At 57.4% G+C, this 18,468-nt stretch overlaps 2 protein-coding genes across 7 annotated transcripts; both read left to right on the forward strand.

Annotated features, from left to right (window-relative positions):
* Positions 1-93: 93 nt before the first annotated feature.
* Positions 94-8,906, forward strand: TAS1R1 (taste 1 receptor member 1). Of its 2 annotated transcripts, XM_058552784.1 has the most exons (6): positions 94-1,074; positions 2,916-3,222; positions 4,983-5,744; positions 6,157-6,369; positions 6,674-6,794; positions 7,782-8,906. In XM_058552784.1, exons 1-6 carry the CDS (start codon positions 884-886, stop codon positions 8,711-8,713), a joined length of 2,526 nt encoding a protein of 841 aa, XP_058408767.1. In that variant the 5' UTR covers positions 94-883; the 3' UTR covers positions 8,714-8,906. The 2 variants fall into 2 exon arrangements, with proteins under 2 accessions (XP_058408767.1, XP_058408766.1); XM_058552783.1 differs by lacking the exon at positions 4,983-5,744.
* A 315-nt stretch (positions 8,907-9,221) lies between these two features.
* ZBTB48 (zinc finger and BTB domain containing 48) lies at positions 9,222-17,047 on the forward strand. Of its 5 annotated transcripts, none has more exons than XM_058552785.1 (11): positions 9,222-9,325; positions 9,859-10,555; positions 11,052-11,293; positions 13,572-13,683; positions 14,319-14,411; positions 14,801-14,887; positions 15,101-15,255; positions 15,708-15,844; positions 15,917-16,081; positions 16,497-16,585; positions 16,688-17,047. In XM_058552785.1, the coding sequence occupies exons 2-11, from the start codon at positions 9,866-9,868 to the stop codon at positions 16,982-16,984; spliced, it is 2,067 nt and encodes a 688-aa protein (XP_058408768.1). In that variant the 5' UTR covers positions 9,222-9,325; positions 9,859-9,865; the 3' UTR covers positions 16,985-17,047. The 5 variants fall into 5 exon arrangements, with proteins under 5 accessions (XP_058408768.1, XP_058408769.1, XP_058408770.1 ...); XM_058552786.1 differs by having other exon boundaries at positions 9,226-9,333; XM_058552787.1 differs by having other exon boundaries at positions 9,227-9,325; positions 9,863-10,555.
* The last annotated feature ends 1,421 nt before the right edge of the window (positions 17,048-18,468 follow it).

Genomic DNA, 18,468 nt, shown 5'->3' on the forward strand with positions numbered 1-18,468 from the left:
CAGGAGAGGCCTGGGAGCCGCGGGCGCCCTCTGTTGGCGGCCCCGGCAGCGCACCCGGGCCTTCGCTGGCCTCTCGGAGGCTCCAGCCCACCAGCGGGGGCTCTGGGAGTAGCCGCTTGGGAGACACTCCGCCAGGCCGTCCCACCGAGGGCCTCATTTACATTATGCAAAAGCCCCACTCTGGCCTCCTCCAGAGAGAAAATCAGATCTCCTGCCCTGAGACCGCGGCCACCTCTCCGGAAATCCACCTGGGATTTTTTTCTCCTGCAGAAAAAGCTCCAGGTTTGGTGGTTTAAACAAAACCGATCCTATTTGCATACCCTCTGTTTGCATGCGTTTGTCTTTGGGCTGAAGCCGAACTCAACGATGATGCACTCAGAATTTCAGTATCAGAAAACTGAGGGCTTGGGGGAGATCAACTCAAAGCCACCAGGTCTCATTCGGTAAACTGAGGCCCAGGTAAAAGGTTCTAAAACCCACAACTCCCTGATAGCAACCCTCCACACCCTGTCCCTCAGGGCCCCCAGAGAAGCTGTGTCCCTGCCTTCCTCTGACCCCCAGAAATACCAGGGCTCCCTTCCTGAGCCAGGTGAAGCCACAGGCACCAGAGCAAAGACAGAACCCACAACCGTCCAGAGGAAGGGTCAGTGGGTTCTGCCTGGTTTGCATCTGTGCCTTCACCCTGCCCAGTTCCTGAGTAGGACCGCAGGCCCGGAAGGCCAAGGCAAACAGCCCAGTTCCTCCTACTGGGCTCCAGTCCCACCCCTTTCATAGGCGTGAAGTTGGGAAGCATCTGGGCAGCTGCCATCTATTCTATTTAAGCAGCCCAACCTGGTCAGAGGGCACTGCCTGGCCATGCCGGGCACAGGCCTGTCTGGCCAGCATGTTACTCCAGGCAGCTCACCTGGTCAGCCTACAGCTGTCCCTTTCCTGCTCCTGGGCTTTCAGCTGCCACAGCACGGAGTCCTCTCCGGACTTCAGCCTGCCTGGGGATTACCTCCTTGCAGGCCTGTTCCCTCTCCACGATGACTGTCTGGAGGCGAGACAAAGACCCGTGGTGACCCTCTGTGACAGGTGAGTGAGGGGTCAGTGGAGCTGTCACTTAGTGGGACCTGTGCCTAATGGACCTCTGCCTGCCCTCCTCAGCCAGGACCTTGCCCTTTCTGCCTCTGGGGTTGCCACTTGAACTGCCTCCAATCCCTCCCCAACCTAGGCTGCCACCTTCAAGTCCTGGGGCTTCTGCCCAGATTCCGCTTTGGAATGCAGTCTTTGGTCCTGGCTGTTAGGGTGCTTTGTATTATGCTTCCATTCCAGTTATTTCCTGGCCTTGAGGCAGCAAGGATTAAGCAAGGGTGGCCTTTCTCCTCTTCCAACTCCTCCCCACTCCTCCCCAAGTTCAAACTCCTTAGTCTCCCAGATGGCAAATGGGGTTCTCCATGGGGAGGGAAGGGGAGACACATAGCAGTAGATGCTTCAGGAGCTTAGCAGAGATCAATTAGGTTGGTGCTTTCATGAAACCGACAGTCTAGGTAGAGAAAAACAATTGCTTTTCTTGTAAAGAAGATAGTTGCTTGCCATCTGTGCAAGTCACAGATTTGAGAGGCTCGAGGATGTATCAGGGCTCAATGGCAGGATGCCCTAAACATGAAGCACACGTGACAGCTGGCCCAGGAGGAAGATTCTGGAAAGCCTGGCACATCAGGACTGGCCCAAAGAGGTGCAGATGGGAGCTTGGGAAGAGAAGACTTGGGGGAGGAGGAGACCTGAAAACCAGCTTCAGATACATGAAGGGCTGTCATGGGCGGAGGCCCTGAGCTTCCTCTGAGTGACTCAAGGACAGAAGTGACAGAAACGATGGAAGAGCCTTCTAACAAGCAGAAAGGCTGGAAGGTGGAAGGGGCTAGTACGCTCTTCAGGCAGGGCTGAATCACATCCCCAGCACGCCCGTTTGAGTCCAGCCAGCAGTTCCCAAAGTAGACAATGAGGAACATAGGCCCTCACCCCAGTCATGAGTGTCCCAGTGAGAAGCACTAAACAAGGTTAAGCAGATGTGGTGGTTAATTTTATGTGCCAGCTTGGCTAGGTACGGTGCCCAGCTGTTTGGTCAAACACCAGTCTGCTGTGAAGGTATTTTTATTTTTATTTTATTTTTCCACCAAAGCCCCAGTAGATAGTTGTATGTCATAGCTGCACATCCTTCTAGTTGCGGCCTCAGCATGGCCGGAGAAGCTGTGCGTCGGTGCGCGCCTGGGATCCGAACCAGGGCTGCCAGCAGTGGAGCGCGTGCACTTAACCGCTAAGCCACGGGGCTGGCCCTAAAGGTATTTTTAGATGTGGTTAACATTTAAATCAATAGACTGAGTAAAGCAGATTGCCCTCCATAATGTGGGTGGGCCTCATTCAATCAGTTTAAGACCTTAAGAGAAAAGATTGAGGTCCTTGGAAAAGGAAGGAATTCTGCCTTCAGACTCAAGACTGCAACATAAACTCTTGCGGGAATTTCCAGCCTGCCCTGCAAATTTTGGACTTGCCAGCCCCCACAATCATGTGAGCCAATTCCTTAAAATAAACCTCTCTCTCCCTCTCTCTCTCTATATATACATATATATGTCTTCTATTGGTTCTGTTTCTCTGGAGAACCCTAAGACATCAGGTTTCTCTGCTGTAGGATTTGTGAGCCTTTCAAGTCTAATATGCTTATGGAGCAGGGTTGGGCCAGGGTATGTGCATTTCTCCAATTTGTTCCCCACCTCTCTGAAGGCCTGTTAACAGAACGGTGTGTTTGCTACAGGGCCCACATTGAGGTCATGGTTGTAGGGGACTGGACAGATGACCTCAGAGGTTCCTTTCTACCCCCTCAAGCCTGGGGTTCTAGGAGGCCAGAGGGTCTCAGCAGGACTTGGCTTTTCCTACAGGTCCCACAGTTTCAACAGCCACAGCTACCACCTCTTCCAGGCCATGCGGTTCGCCACTGAGGAAATAAACAACTCCACGGCCCTGCTGCCCAATGTCACCCTGGGGTACCAGCTGTATGACGTGTGCTCGGAGTCAGCCAATGTGTATGCCACACTGAGCATACTCAGCATGCCAGGGACACACGGCATAGAGATCCAAGGAGACCCTTTCCACTATTCCCCCACAGCCGTGGCCATGATTGGGCCTGACAACACCGACCATGCCACCACCGCCGCTGGCCTATTGAGCCCTTTCCTGGTGCCCCTGGTAAGCTGGAGCCCCAGCAGTTTGCCCATCTCCCCTCCTGGCCAGTCCAGTGTGGGCTAGGGCGAGTGGGCAGGAGCTGCTGTGCCCCAAGGCCAGTCTGGCCCCTGGGATCTCCTGGGTGGTCACTGCTCTTTAGTCATATGTGATCCCTGCCCCAGCGTCCCTCCCTCTCCAAGTGCTGCTTCCAGAACGCCCTGCCTCAAGGCTCATGGGAAAACCCATTCTCCTTTGAAACTTCTGCCCTTCACTCTCCTCCCACTCTTCCATCTCCTTGTGAAGGACTGAACACCCTTTGTGTCCCAGCACCTCTCCCCGGCTCTCCTCCTTCCCTTCCTCCCTCCCTCCAGGCTCAGGCTCAGAGGTGTGGAGTCCTTCACTGTGCTGAGGCCAGTCCTGTCCCTGGGGGCTCGCCCCCTCCTCTGCTTGTTCCTCTCCCCAGGCTCCCTCCTCAGCCTCTAAGCCTGCCTTACCCTCTCTCCCTTCCAGGCACATCTACTCTCGGCGCTGCACTCTCTCGGCCCCTTTCCATCGAGACTTCTCCACAGAGTTCTCTATCCTTGTTTGCTTCTCCCTCTTTTCATTTGCTCAACTCACTGCCCTGGATTCTGTCTCTCCGGTCTTGTTCTTGCCGGGATCTGGAGGGCCTTCTAGGTCTCCAAATCCAATGAATGCTTTTCAGCCCTCTTTACCTTACATGACCACTTCGTGACATTTCTGGCCAGTCCTTCTGTGACACTTTTTGTCTGCACTTATGATCCTCCTTCACTGTGGCACCTCTTTCTCAGTCTCTGGTAGAGATTTCTCTTCCCCTCCTCCTGAGAAGGCAGGTGATCCCCCAGAGAGACCTCTCCCATTCCCAGGTGGCCACCAGCCCCACGGCTGGACTTCCCCTCTCTAGCTTCATTCTAACTTCTGAGCGCCAAGCCTCATTTCCAGATGCTCACCCAGTGTCTCCACTTCATGGACCCAGTAGGCCCCAACTGAACTTATCTCTCTACACTGCCAAAGCCTCCATTCTCCCTGCATCCCCATCCCAGCCCAGATGCTGAGAAACCCTCTCTCCCTACATTCCTCCTTCCCATGCCTCTGTGGTTAGCCAGCACCATGGCCTCTGCTTTTACCTTCTAAATGCTGCCAGGTCCATCCCCTCTTCTCCATCACCACTGCCACAGCTTTAACTCAAACCACCACCATCTCTTGTCTAGATGATTCCATCAGCCTCCTAGAGGTTCTTCCTGACTCTCATCTTGAGCCTTTTCTGACATGTTCCTCACTGAGATCAGAGGATCTAAAACTCCTAAAATACAAGTCTGAACATGTCAGTTCTCTGCCTAAACCGTTAGGGGCTCCCCTTGACCCACGGATAAAGACCAAGCCCCTTAGCGTGAGAGTTAAGGCCTCCTGCCCTGACCAGACACAGCTCCTCCTGCTCTCCTTCTTCCCGGCATCCAACCTCCAGCCGAGTGGAAGTGCCTATAAGACCCCGGAGCACACAACACCACTTCACTCCCTGCAGGCAGGTTTTGTCCTTTGTACACCAGGCAGATTCCCATTCCTCTCCCAGAAGCCTTGGCTGGGGGCCTGCCCTCTTCTCCGTATGTAACTTGTCAGTCTCATATGTTAAGTAGCGCTCTCCTTGAGAACCAGGGTCAGGGCCTTGTCTCCGTCGTCCCCGTGTCCTGCACCCAGCACAGGGCTGGCACTAGGGGGCCCTCACTCGAGGCTGATGCCACTGACTTCGCTGAACTGAACCCCTACAGATCAGCTACAAGGCAAGCAGCGTGACGCTCGGTGTGAAGCGGCAATACCCCTCTTTTCTGCGCACCATCCCCAGTGATAAGTACCAGGTGGAGACCATGGTGCTGCTACTGCAGAGGTTCGGGTGGGTCTGGATCTCGCTGGTGGGCAGTGACGGCGCGTACGGGCAGCTGGCGGTGCAGGCGCTGGAGACCCAGGCTACCCAGCAGGGCATCTGCATTGCCTTTAAGGGCATCGTGCCCTCTTCTGCACAGCCGGGTGATGAGAGTATGAGGAACATGACGAGAGACCTGGCCCAGGCAAAGACCACCGTCGTGGTCGTCTTTGCCAGCAGGCAGCTGGCCAGGGTGTTCTTTGAGTCTGTGGTGCTGGCCAACCTGACTGGCAAGGTGTGGATCGCCTCAGAAGACTGGGCCATCTCCACACACCTAAGCAGCGTGCCCGGGATCTGGGGCATTGGCACAGTGCTGGGTGTGGCCATCCAGCAGAAGATTGTCCCTGGTCTGAAGGAGTTTGAGGAGGCCTATGTCCGGGCAGACAAAGGGGTCTGGGGTTCTTGCCCCAGCGGCTCCGGGTGCAGCAGCAACCAGCTCTGCAGAGAGTGCCAGGCTTTCACGGCACAGGAGATGCCCAGACTTGGAGCGTTCTCCATGAGCTCCTCCTACAACGTATACCAGGCTGTCTACGCCGTGGCTCATGGCCTCCACCAGCTCCTGGGCTGTGCCTCGGGAGCCTGTTCCAGGGGCCAAGTCTACCCCTGGCAGGTAAGGCAGCCCAGCTCCTGGCACCCCATATCAGGGTGCTTTCCTGAGGCAAGCAGAGTAACTACTCTCTGGCCACCCTAAGAGCTGGGGCTCAGGGGCAAAGGCCACTAACTAGAGGGCTGATCCCTTCTCTTAGGTTTCTCTTCTCTGAACCTTGGCCCCTCCCACCCACCATGCCTTGGATCCATGGCTAAAAATCTCTGTAAATTCAGGAGGCTGGTTGGGAGGGTCGAGGGGTCTCCTAGGAGGGAAGGGAACTCTTAGGAAGGGATCAGAACTTCTAGATGGGCTGAAACCACCCAGATAGAAGCCCAGCAAGGCCCCAGGTACTTGCTTCCTGGGCTGTCCAGGTCCGGAGGGTCAAGGAGGAGCAGCCTGTGTCATCTACGGTGGTGATCTCTGTTTGTTTCAGCTTCTGGAGCAGATCCGCAAGGTGAATTTCCTTCTACATGAGGACACTGTGACGTTTGATGACAACGGGGACCCCCTCAGTGGCTATGACATAATTGCCTGGGACTGGAGTGGCCCCGAGTGGACCTTCCAGGTCATTGGCTCCTCCACGTGGTCTCCAGTTTGGCTGGACATAAATAAGACCAAAATCCAGTGGCATGGAAAGGACAACCAGGTAATGGGGATGTGGTCATTAGCCAGGTGACAGCCTTATGGGCAGCCTGGATCCTGGGGTTGGTGGTGACACAGCTTACACAGGGCAGGTACCAGGCTGCTATGGCTCTACCCAGCCCTGCCAGGAAAGCTCCACTGGCTAGCAGATGGAGGCCCTGTTGCTGCTGGTTCAGTCAACCAGGGGCTCTGCCCTGGGAGTGAGCCAGGAGGGCAGATGCACAGAGATTCTTTTTTCCATTCCCATGTGCACGTCCCTTGACTTGGGCCCTTCCATGTGGTTGCAAAGCACCTGTGGCTTCTTGCAGGTACCTACATCTGTGTGCTCCAGCGACTGCCTTGAAGGGCACGCACGAGTGATTGTGGGTGGCCACCACTGTTGCTTCAAGTGTGTGCCCTGTGAGGCTGGGACCTTCCTCAACAAGAGTGGTGAGTGGCGAAGCAAGTGGGTGCATGACCTGGAACTCCTAGAGTCTGTGTAGATGAAAGGACCTGCCTCGGGCCACATGTGTGCAGAACCAGGGCCCCAGTCATGTTGCTGCCAGTTAGGTGCAGGTTGGAGGATACTGGCCACCAGACTGAATTCTGATCAAGCAGAAAGAAACAACCAGTTGAAAGCCTCAGATCTAGCTGTGTCCTTTATTAGAGAGCTCCGAACCCAACTCCTACAGATGCAATCTTATCCTAAATTCAACCTCTTTATGCAAACAGATGTAGCTGTCATTCCCTTTGTACCCTCCCACGCTGTCTGTATGAAGTCCCTCTATTGTCCATGCCCAAGACAGCCAGCACCTTGGACAGTTGGCCTGAATGCAGATACTAGCATGTCTGTAGCAGAACAAAACAGCATACACCACCCAGTGGTGCGAGGTCAAGATCAGAGAGCAAATTGGGTAGCTAAGGGCTCAGTCCAGAGCTAGACCCCAGGAGCCACATTCTTTCCTTTTACTGTCTCTGCGGACATGGGAATGCATCTCTTCTGTCCTCAGAGAGTCAAGACTCAGAGAAACCAAAGAGTGGCAGCTCAGGAAGGTGGGTTTGGTTAGTGGAAGTGCTGGAGAGAGAGAGGAAAATGCCCTTCCTTTGGGGCTGGCTGCTCCCATTGAATCACAGCCTCACTGGCATGTGGGCAGAGCTACCAGAGTAAGGTCCTCCTTGGTTTGCAAACCTCTTCTGGGATCATGAGCCATACAGAACCTACTTGTGCTTCTCCAGAATCTGTAATTAACACAGGCATCTTTAGGAAACACGCGGCCTTGGGGCCCAACTCAGGGCTATACCCATTTCACTATGCCCGGCAGAGCCCAGCTCCTATGGTACAGCCTTCCCAGCACCTTGCAGGCCTGCATGGCCTTTCTTCCCCATTCCTGCTCTGCTTACCTGGATCTGAGGAGCCCTCTTTGCCTTCCTTTCCAGACCCCCACAGATGCCACCCTTGTGGGAAAGAAGAGTGGGCACCGAAGAGAAGCCAGACTTGCTTCCCACGCACTGTGGTGTTTTTGACTTGGCATGAGCCTGTCTCTTGGGTACTGTTGGCAGCTAATACGCTGCTGCTGGTGGTGGTGGTTGGGACTGCTGGCCTGTTTGCCTGGCATCTAGACACCCCTGTGGTGAGGTCGGCTGGGGGCAAGCTGTGCTTCCTCATGCTGAGCTCCCTGGCAGGGGGCAGCTGCGGCCTCTATGGCTTCTTTGGTGAGCCCACGCTACCCATGTGCTTGCTACGCCAGGCCCTCTCTTCTCTCGGTCTTGCCATCTTCCTGTCCTGCCTGACAATCCGCTCCTTCCAACTGGTCTTCATCTTCAAGTTTTCTGCCAAGCAACCCACGTTTTACCGTGCCTGGGTCCAGCACCGTGGTGCTGGCCTGTTTGTGGTGATCAGCTCAACGGCCCAGCTGCTTATCTGCCTAACCTGGCTTGTGGTGTGGACCCCACTGCCCACCAGGGAATACCAGCACGGCCCTCAGCTGGTGGTGCTTGACTGCGCAGGGGCCAAGTCACTAGGCTTCACGCTGACTTTCCTCTACAATAGCCTCCTCTCGGTCAGCACCTTTGCTTGCAGCTACCTAGGCAAGGACCTGCCAGAGAACTACAACGAGGCCAAATGTGTCACCTTCAGCCTGCTCCTCAACTTCGTGTCCTGGATCGCCTTCTTCACCACGGCCAGCGTCTACCAGGGCAAGTACCTGCCGGCGGTCAACATGCTGGCCGCGCTGAGCTGCCTGAGCAGCGGCTTCAGCGGTTATTTCCTGCCCAAGTGCTATGTGATCCTCTGCCGCCCAGAACTCAACAGCACGGAGTACTTCCAGGCCTCCATCCAGGACTACACCAGGCGCTGCGGCTCCACCTGAACCGCGGGGTCGGGCAGGGCTCAGCCGGGGCGGGGTGCACTGGAAGCCTCCCCTGCCCTGCGGGTCGAAAGTGGAGCGGGGCGCGCAGGGTCTGGGGTGTCCGAGAGGTCTCTGAGCTCCTCAGTTTCGGCTGGGGAAGAGTAAGCCCACGGGAGAGCACAGGCCGGGCTCTGGGCTGCCAATAAAGAGGTGAAACGTGCGTCTGCGTCTTGGCTGCGCTTCCTTCCAGAGCGAGGGTGGGGCGCGCCGGGGCTGGCTAACCGCAGCCGGAACCTCGGGACTCTACCAGAGCCGGGCGAAGACCCGGCCCCCAGCTTGGCGTTGCTAGGCAACTCTGGGAGGCCACCCCAGCGACCAGAGAACTGGCTTGGCCACGCCCCTTTCAGCATCCCATTGGCCGTTCTCTGCGTGGTCCCGCCCCCGGGGGCCGGAGCTAGAAGCTCCGCGACTCCGGGGAGCTCCACCCCGGCCGGCGCGCCCTGACGTCACGTCCGGCGGCGGCGACGGCGGCGTCTCCGTACGGTCGGCCGAGCACGTACGGCCTGGGCAGTTGGTCCGTAGGGCTGTGGAGGCGACGCGGCCCGTGGCCGGGCACAAGGAGGACCGGCCCGGGTGAGGAGGTTGTGGGGCGCGGGGCGAGGGAGGGAGGGGCTGCGGGCCGCCGCGGCCGCCTTCCGCCCGGCTGCTCGGACATGTGGGCGCGGCGTGGGCTCCTCTTACCTGTCCGCAGCCGCCACCCTCCCCGCCCCGGGATCTTTCGCTGTTCCAGGCCGAGCAGTTCGCGCGGATCCCCCGCCTCTTTTCCCCAACTTTGATTCCTCCCACCAGCACCCCTTCACGACCCTGTCCTATCCCCGCCAAGCCATGTCGCCTCCCCCCACCTAGTCCGCCTGAGCCCCTGACACCCGCTCTCTGGCCAACCCCAATGGGGGCTGCTCCCCTGGCCCCCGCCCCCTAGAGAGGCTTTCACTCCTTTCCTGTCTCGGCATGCACCCTCTAACCTTGACCCAAGCCCGCCTTGTGATCAGTATGACTGTTTGAGTAGAGTCCACCTCCCCTTGCCCTCTTCTCAAATCCAGGGGCTTTCTCTTGCTACCCCGCGGTTGTGCTGGCCGGGGTGTCACTTCTGCCGTCCTCCCCTCCAGACAGACCATGGACGGCTCCTTCGTCCAGCACAGTGTGAGGGTTCTGCAGGAGCTCAACAAGCAGCGGGAGAAGGGCCAGTACTGCGATGCCACCCTGGACGTGGGGGGCCTGGTGTTCAAGGCACACTGGAGTGTCCTTGCCTGCTGCAGCCACTTTTTCCAGAGCCTCTACGGGGATGGCTCAGGGGGCAGTGTTGTCCTCCCTGCCGGCTTCGCTGAGATCTTTGGCCTCCTGTTGGACTTTTTCTACACTGGTCACCTTGCCCTCACCTCAGGGAACCGGGATCAGGTGCTCCTGGCAGCCAGGGAGTTGCGAGTACCAGACGCTGTGGAGCTATGCCAGAGCTTCAAGCCCAAAACTTCAGTGGGACAGGCACCAAGTAGCCAGAGTGGGTTGGGGAAACCTGCCCCCCGGGATGTGAACAGCCACCCCAAAGAGCCAGCAGGCTTGGAGGAAGAGGAAGTTTTGAGGACTCTAGGTCAAATCTCCAGGGATCAGGAGCTCAGTGACAGTCACAGTCCCCAGAGGCCCCAGCTTGGTCTTCCTGCTCAGAGTGAGAGTCCCTCCTTCCTCCGTGGGAAACTCAAGCAGGCCCTGAAGCTTTGTTCCCCAGAGGACAAGGAGCCTGAGGATTGCAAGGTGCCCCCAAGGCCCTTCGAGGCTGAAGGTGCTCAGCTGCAGGGCGAGAGTAATGAGGTACTGTGCCCAGGGGGCTGGAAAAGTGGAGGCAGGGGTTGGGGGAAGAGACTGACATTTTTCTGGGATAATCTGAACCCCAAGGTAAAATCTCTGTTATGTGGGTTTGGAACAGGTTTTCTCCAAACATAGGAGGCCGGCTCTATCCTGTAGCCTCAGGTTGACTTTCTGCGAGTCACAGCTGTCCATGGTTGCCAGCTTCTTGGGGTGTAGTGTGTGGCATCAGGGTTACAGGTGTTTCCAGGGTAGTGAAATCCAGTCAGATTTCTAGTTCACGCAGAACAGAGCTACTGCTCTCCAAATCCACAATTCGAATGCTGCCTGCTCTGGGACCCTGAAGGGAACAGTCACTGATGAAGGGGGTTGTCTGGGGATGTGCCTGGGATGGGCCTTGGGATGGAACTGGATGGAGCTGGCTGCCCTGTAGATCCATCCCCAGAACCCCTGCTGACTAATTTAGTGACCTCGCCCCCTCATGCTCCCTCTTTTGCTCTAGTGGGAAGTGGTGGTTCAAGTTGAGGACGATGGGGATGGCGGTGACGTTTCTGAGACTGAAACTATGCCGACCAGGAGGAAATCAAACGTAATGAGAAAGCCCTGTGCTGCCGAGCCAGCCCTGAGTGCAGGTTCCCTAGCAGCTGAAGCCTCTGAGAACAGAAAAGGTACAGCGGTGCCGGTTGAATGTCCCACATGTCATAAAAAGTTCCTCAGCAAATATTATCTAAAAGTCCACAACAGGTAAACGTTCTGTTTTTCTATTTTCTTTTCCCGTCTGCTGTTCCCGTGTCGGGGGAGGGGGCCTGCCCTCCCCACTTCTGGGCCATGTAGGGGCTGGGGGCTCCATCTCAGATTCACGGAGTGCCTGGCGTTGGCAAGCCTCTGATCATCAGGGAGTGAGAACCTAGCCTTGGGTCGGATTCCTTCTTCCTCCTCCTACTGTGAGCCCCCTGGTGGGTTGGTGGACACCCTGTCAACAGGTTCCACCCACTGTGGACCTTGACCTCCCGATGGCTTCTGCGAAGAGGGTGAGAGAAGCCTGTGGCCATGTGCTGTGGCTGAGGCCTGACCTTCGGTATCTCTAAAGCCTGACAGTGTGGGCTTTGGATCTTTACGGTTGGTGCCGCTTGTGTTTCTGGGGAAATGTTAGCTCCAGGGTGTAAGTGGAGCTTAAGAGACCATTTGTCAAAGCTGCAGTGTCTAATAAAGTAACCTGATGCCACATGAAGCTATTTTACATTAAAAAAAGTAATTAAAATGAAATAAAGTCAGTGCCTCAGGTGCATTAGCCACAATTCAAGTGCTCAGTAGCCACACTTGCTGCCGAATCAGATAGCAGAGACAGAACATTTCCATCATCACAGAGAGTTCTCTTGGACAGTGCTGCTCCAGAGTCTCTGCAGGGCCTCCAGGGATGGCAGCTAAGTGACATGCTTTCCAGTCTTGTCACTCCCTAGCCTAAGACATCACTAGTCCGCCATGGTGCGATTTCTTGCCAAGCCACGTTGGGCCGCACACGTTTTCTCAGTTATGACACTCTGGGAAGCCACTAGTGACCTATTGGAGTAAGAGCTGAGGGGCGAGCCTGTTTGCCCTCCCTGCTTTGGGGCAGCTGCCACCAGTGGAATCTTTGGGGCAGTCCCAGTGTGGGAGGCACCCTGGGGTGTCTGCGTCTACCTGGATGCTGTCCCAGTGTCAGAGTCGAGTGCAGGCACCATTGCCATCCCTACCTTGGGCTGCAGGCTGTTGGACTGGCCCTGAGCATGGGGGGAGAGGGGGAGACAGATGGATGGACTACACAGACGATGATGACATGGGATGGGGACACAGCCTCATGAGGTCATTGGGATGGGAGATGAGGACAGTTGATGTTAGGGACGAGGATGAGAGAAGCATCTGGGCTCATGGGCTCTGAGGTCAGGGTTCATTTGGTTTATTCATTCAGTGAGCTGTCTGCCAGGTAGCTGACCAGTCTGTTCTGGGTGCTTGGGATACCTTAGTGAACAAAACCAAGAGGCCTTGTGGGGCTTGCATCCAGCAGGGTGATGCAGACTGCGAACTAACAAATAAGTAACTTTACAGTGTGGTGGAAGGTGGGAAGTGCCACAGAAAAAAGAAAAAGGATAGGAGTACCAAGGGGTTGAGGAGTTCAGAGTGGGCTCAGGTTGCAATTTTAAAGAAAAGAGATTTGAGGAGACTCAAAGGAGGTGAGGAAGTTCACCGAGTGGATGGGTGGGAGAGCATTCTGGGCTGAGAGAAGACCAGAGCAGAGGCTCTGGGGTGGGAGTGAGCTGGCAGGTTGGTGAACAGCAAGGCAGGGAGACCTGGGGAGGGAGGCCAGTGAGGTAAGGGGCAGGCCAGCTATACCCTTGTAGTCCCCAGGCGTTTTCTTGGGTGAATGGAAGGTTGTAAGCAAAGAAGTGATGAGATGTGACTGTATTTAAGGGGCCCTCTGGCTACTGAAGTTAAAACCTGTCAGGAGGCATGTGGGGACCGTGAGACCAGGTAGGAGGCTCAGGTGGCAGCCCAGGGGATGGAGTGGCCCTCTAGGTGGTACCATGGAGATGAGGTGAAGTGGTCAGATTCTGGCAACGGTTTTGAAGGTAGAGCCCGCAGAAGTTCTGGGCAGACCGAGTGGTTTCTATAGGGAGTCAGAACCCAGAGATTGTTTTCTGCCTTCAGAGAGATGCCAGCTAGCCGTGCCTCCCCATTGGCCTCTGTGGCAGTCGGCAGAGGCAGGGCTCCAGGGCAGCCCCTTGGGCATGGAGCTGTGAGGGCTCTGGCCCCGGCACTCTCCCTTGCAGTCTCCACACGGGAGGAGGGTTTCTGGGCTCGCGCCTGCAGGTTCACCAGCCGGGTCTGATCGAGCCACGTGGTGAGCCACGGCTGGCCTCAGGACCGCTCTTTCTCTCTGCTGTGGAGCACAGTACTGTGGGCAGGGGAGCCAGAGGGGGCACTGGATGAGGGAGAGGCAAGAAGTCCGCTCAGCTCCCACACCCGCTATGGCTTCTCCTGGCAGGAAACACACTGGGGAGAAACCTTTCGAGTGTCCCAAATGTGGAAAGTGTTACTTTCGGAAGGAGAACCTCCTGGAGCATGAAGCCCGGAATTGTATGAACCGTTCAGAACAGGTACTTGTGGGCTGGCCCCGGTCCTTGTGGGCAGGGGCATGCTGGCCTCTGTCTTCCTGCCACCCGAGAGGGGCCCCAAGGACACTCTCTTAGATGGGACTGTAAATTCAAGAGAGCTGGATGCCAGAGTCCACTCCTTGGTCGTTACAGGTGGGGACACAGTTCCCAAGGGCAGAAAGGACAAGCCTAGGAGGGACTTTGAGGGAGGCATTTTGGGTTTACCCACCCAGGCCCTTGGGCTTTGGAGAAGGGGTGCCTCAACAGGGACATGGCTGCTGGGAGGGGCCACCTGGCCACCTCCCCTCAGTCCACTGGCTGGCCCATGTGGTGGGGCCAGCAAAACCCTGCCTTTCTCTTCCTAGAGGCCTGTCACGGGGGAGGATGAGGGCTGCCGGTGAGGCCACTCTGCCCCTGCCCCAGCCTGTCAGGCCTGAGAAGGGCCTGGTGTGGTGGGTTTGTAGTGCTCAGCGATGGTCAGGGTCAGGGCAGGCAGGTTACGTGTTGCCCTCTCCCACCCTAGCGTCCCCCCCCTCGGGCAGACTCCTCCCAGCAGCGAGTGGAAGCCCGGGCAGAGGCTGCTGTCGCAGGCAGAAGCCCCCCCTGATGCCGGCCCTGCTTGCCCCTCACACTGCCAGGTCTTCACGTGCTCTGTGTGCCAGGAGACCTTCCGCCGGAGGATGGAGCTGCGGGTGCACATGGTGTCCCACACGGGGGAGATGCCCTACAAGGTCAGGCTCAGCCTGTCCCCAGGGCCATGGGCTGAGGGGCAGCCCCAGGATCCCTCCCGCCGAGCCCTTTACATCAGATTGTGTCAGGCGCCTCCCCCTTGCCAGTCAACGAGCCCAGCCTTCCCTACCCATCCAGTGCTCCCATACCTTCCTTTGGACAGGGCCACTGGCCCTTTTTGGGTCCTTGTTTCTTTCCATGGAGGGCAGGCTCAGTATCTGTGTGGGCATGGCACTGGGGGCCCTCCCTGGCATGTCCTTCACAGCAGGTCAAGGAGCCTCCCAGCATCTCAGTCTGGGCCGTGCCCTTGGGTTCCCACCCCAACAGCCTGGGGGGCCAGGGTTCTGTTGGTACGGGCTGCCTCAGAGGTAACTATGGGCCTGTTTTTCAGTGTTCCTCCTGCTCCCAGCAGTTCATGCAGAAAAAGGACTTGCAGAGCCACATGATCAAGCTGCACGGAGCCCCCAAGCCCCACGCCGTAAGTGCCAGGCTGTGCTGAGGGCTGGGGCCGGGCATGTTCTCATGCTGGGAACTAGCAGGCGTAAGGCGGCTGTAGCTATGTCCAGAATGGGCAGGCTGTGCAGTTTCTGCCGTGTGGGGGGGGCCAGGGGGGTCTGTGGGCCTCTTGGGGCAGCCTCGCTCTGTCTTCACCCTGGTCTTGCTCCCTCTGCCCATCCCCTCTGCCCCACAGTGTCCCACCTGTGCCAAGTGCTTCCTGTCCCGAACAGAACTGCAGCTGCATGAGGCTTTCAAGCACCGCGGGGAGAAGCTGTTTGTGTGCGAGGAGTGCGGGCACCGGGCCTCGAGCCGAAATGGCCTGCAGATGCACATCAAGGCCAAGCACAGGTGGGAGTTGGCCCGTCTTGCCCCAGGGCCTGGCCCTGCTGCCGGCTCCAGGCCAGCAAGTGGGCTGGGAAGGCAGAGTTTGCTGACGCTCACACGGAACAGAGCGCCCTCCACCCTGAGGCTGGCGCCTGTGGCCTTACTGGGTGGGGGCACATGAGGGATGAGCAAGTTTGTCAGGCAGAGAGGCTGAGGGAGGGAGTTTCTGGCTAAAACAAGGCTCTGTACCTCCCTGGGCAGATTCTTAGTTTCCTGTGGCTCCCGGGATGGAGCTGGTGCCCCTTTCCTGGTACTGCCCAAGCCCTCCTTCCACCAGGCAGCTCATCGCAGCCTGGGCCTGTACCAGTGGCTCTGGCAGGCTTGCTTTAGCCTTGCCTGTTTCCTTGGCTCTGGGGCCAGGCATGCTCCCAGCTGCAGTTGGTGATGGCTTCTGCCTGTGTCCTCCATCCGGACAGGAACGAGAGGCCGTATGTCTGTGAGTTCTGCAGCCACGCCTTCACCCAGAAGGCCAATCTCAACATGCACCTGCGCACACACACAGGCGAGAAGCCCTTCCAGTGCCACCTCTGTGGCAAGACCTTCCGCACCCAAGGTGAGGCAGGCCCGTCCCCTCCCTGTCCCGGGGCCGAGGCCTAGTGGCTGAGCCCTCACCTTCTTCCCGCAGCCAGCCTGGACAAGCACAACCGCACCCACACCGGCGAGAGGCCCTTTAGCTGTGAGTTCTGCGAGCAGCGCTTCACTGAGAAGGGGCCCCTGCTGAGGCACGTGGCCAGCCGCCACCAGGAGGGCCGGCCCCACTTCTGCCAGATATGTGGGAAGACCTTCAAAGGTACCTCGCTTGTGGAAGGCCGTCACCCCTCACCCTTCTCTGGGCAAGCCTTCGGGGGAGCAGTGGGCTGGCCGTTGCCTGCTGACCAGAGTTGGAGGGTCTCCCCCAGGAGAGGTCAGGTGCAGCAGTGGCTTTCATATGCTCTTGGGCAGAGGAACCTTCTTGCCAGCGAATCTCTTCCATTCCCCATGTGTCAAAGGCTTGAGGGGGGAGCTGCTTTGACTGAAGTGGAGGGGTGGAAACTCCCAAGGGACCTGTTCGGCAGTGACCTTGGGGTGGTGCTGTAGAGCCTGGCAGGGCCCTCCTCCCTGCAGTGCACAGCAATTGCAAACCCCGAGGGCTGCCTCTCATCTTAGGGCATGGTCCCACCCACCTCCCCACCTGTCCTAATGCGGGGGTCCCTTCCCTCCTGTAGCGGTGGAGCAGCTGCGTGTGCACGTCAGAAGGCACAAGGGGGTTAGGAAGTTTGAATGCACTGAATGTGGCTACAAGTTCACCCGGCAGGTAGGCTTGGAGCCTGGATTACCTCCTCTTGCCCCTTTGGGCCCCTGAGCCCCCTACCTCCTAGGCTCCGCTCCACCAGCCCTGAGCCCCCCTCCCCCCTAGGCCCACCTGCGGAGGCACATGGAGATCCATGACCGGGTGGAGAACTACAACCCACGGCAGCGCAAGCTCCGGAACCTGGTCATTGAGGATGAGAAGATGGTGGTGGTGGCACTCCAGCCGCCTGCTGAGCTGGAGGTGGGCTCGGCTGAGGTCATCGTGGAGTCCCTGGCCCAGGGCAGCCTGGCCTCCCAGCTCACTGGCCAGAGACTATGTGCAGAGGAGAGCTTTGCAAGCCCGGGCGTCATGGAGCCCTCACTCATCATCACGGCTGCCATCCCTGAGGACTGTGACACGTAGCCCCCTGCCCACCACAGCCCACTTGGCCCCAGCCCCCAATAAACCACATGGCTTTGGACTTGATTGTTTCAGTCCATCCAGCAGTCTATTCCCCAGTAACCTGGACTCCAGGGGTGTGCTGCTTTCCCGTGTCTTCTAGAAGAAATGGTGCCCTGCCTGATCCTTTGTGCACCTCAGAGGTCCGCCAGCAGCTTCCCTACCTTGTTAGGAGACCTCAGCAGAGTGAATCCTGGACAGGTAGCTTTAGGGGCCAAGCCTCTGGCCCAGGACACTCTCCTCATCTGTCTCCTGTCCCTCATTCTGTCAGCGTTTAGAACTGGCAGCAGTGGCCAGATAACAGTGGTAGTGTTTCTATTTCATAGTTATGGAGCTGCCGGCTAGTGGGGGTAGAATTCATTACTAAGCCTCTGGTGTCAAAACAGAGTGGCCAGGCCCCCCAGTGATGGCCTTGCTATCTCAAGTCTCAGGCCCCGTTAGTGTGCAGCTGACATATCTTGGGGCCTGAGGAGGGTCGGACTTGTGGCTAAGCAAGCTCTAGACCGTGCTGGTGGCGTGCCCGCAGACAGGACCCTTCCCTTGGGAGGGCCCTAGCTTGATTTGCTTGTCCAGGAGGCCTGGGGGGCAGGTGAGGCCAGGCCTAGAATAGCGACAGGCCCTGGTGGTTCCCAGGTTCTATGGCCACAGGGACTGTGGCGGGGGGGTGCTGTGTGTCTTAGAGTGTGTGTGGGCGCAGGAGGCTGACTGCCTGCATCCAAATTCCTTCCAAACTCCTTATTTATAGCTGCGTGACCCAGGGCGAGTTACTGACCACTTCATTTCCTCATCTTTTAGTGGAATTAGTAACAGTACATGCTTCATTAAATGAGAAAGCCCACTGTTCCAGTTACCTACTCCTGGGTGATGAACCACCCCAGAATTTCCCTGGGGGCTGGGGGGCAGTTCTGTTCTCAAGATGGCTGACTTACGTGTCTGGCAAGTTAGCACGTTGGCTGTGGGCTTGGGTTCTTCTCCATGGGCTGCCTGGGCTTCCTCGCAGCATGGTGGCTGGGTGCCAAGAGCAAATGTCCCAACAGGCCAAAGCTGAAAGGCCTTTTTACAACCTAGCCCTGGAAGTCACATTGTGTCACCTTTGCTATGTTGTGTTGGTCCAGGCAGTCACCAAAATGTCACCCCCTAGATTCAAGGGGAGGGAACATAGACCCCTCTACTTCATGGGATGAGTGTCAAAGAATGTGCACACACTGGGGCCGCCCCGTGGCTTAGCAGTTAAGTGCGTGTGCTCCGCTACTGGCAGCCTGGGTTCGGATCCCCGGCGCGCACCAACGCACTGCTTCTCTGGTCATGTGGGGCCATGTCCCACATACAGCAACTAGAAGGAGGTGCAACTATGACATACAACTATCTACTGGGGCTTTGGGGGGAAAAAAAAAAGGAGGATTGGCAATAGATGTTAGCTCAGGGCCGGTCTTCCTCAGCAAAAAGAG

This window comes from Diceros bicornis, chromosome 13 (genome assembly GCF_020826845.1).
Source record: "Diceros bicornis minor isolate mBicDic1 chromosome 13, mDicBic1.mat.cur, whole genome shotgun sequence".
Lineage (NCBI taxonomy): Eukaryota > Metazoa > Chordata > Mammalia > Perissodactyla > Rhinocerotidae > Diceros > Diceros bicornis.

What these genes read in the sequence shown, in the direction of transcription:
- ZBTB48 (XM_058552785.1), top strand. Translation starts at nt 9,866, where the DNA reads ATGGACGGCTCCTTCGTCCAGCACAGTGTGAGGGTTCTGCAGGAGCTC. An exon ending in GTATGAACCGTTCAGAACAG is followed by an intron (nt 13,684 to 14,318) that starts GTACTTGTGGGC and finishes TCACACTGCCAG; the next exon opens with GTCTTCACGTGCTCTGTGTG. An exon ending in GAGCCCCCAAGCCCCACGCC is followed by an intron (nt 14,888 to 15,100) that starts GTAAGTGCCAGG and finishes TCTGCCCCACAG; the next exon opens with TGTCCCACCTGTGCCAAGTG.
- TAS1R1 (XM_058552784.1), top strand. Translation starts at nt 884, where the DNA reads ATGTTACTCCAGGCAGCTCACCTGGTCAGCCTACAGCTGTCCCTTTCC. An exon ending in GGCATGGAAAGGACAACCAG is followed by an intron (nt 6,370 to 6,673) that starts GTAATGGGGATG and finishes GGCTTCTTGCAG; the next exon opens with GTACCTACATCTGTGTGCTC. An exon ending in GACCTTCCTCAACAAGAGTG is followed by an intron (nt 6,795 to 7,781) that starts GTGAGTGGCGAA and finishes CTTCCTTTCCAG; the next exon opens with ACCCCCACAGATGCCACCCT.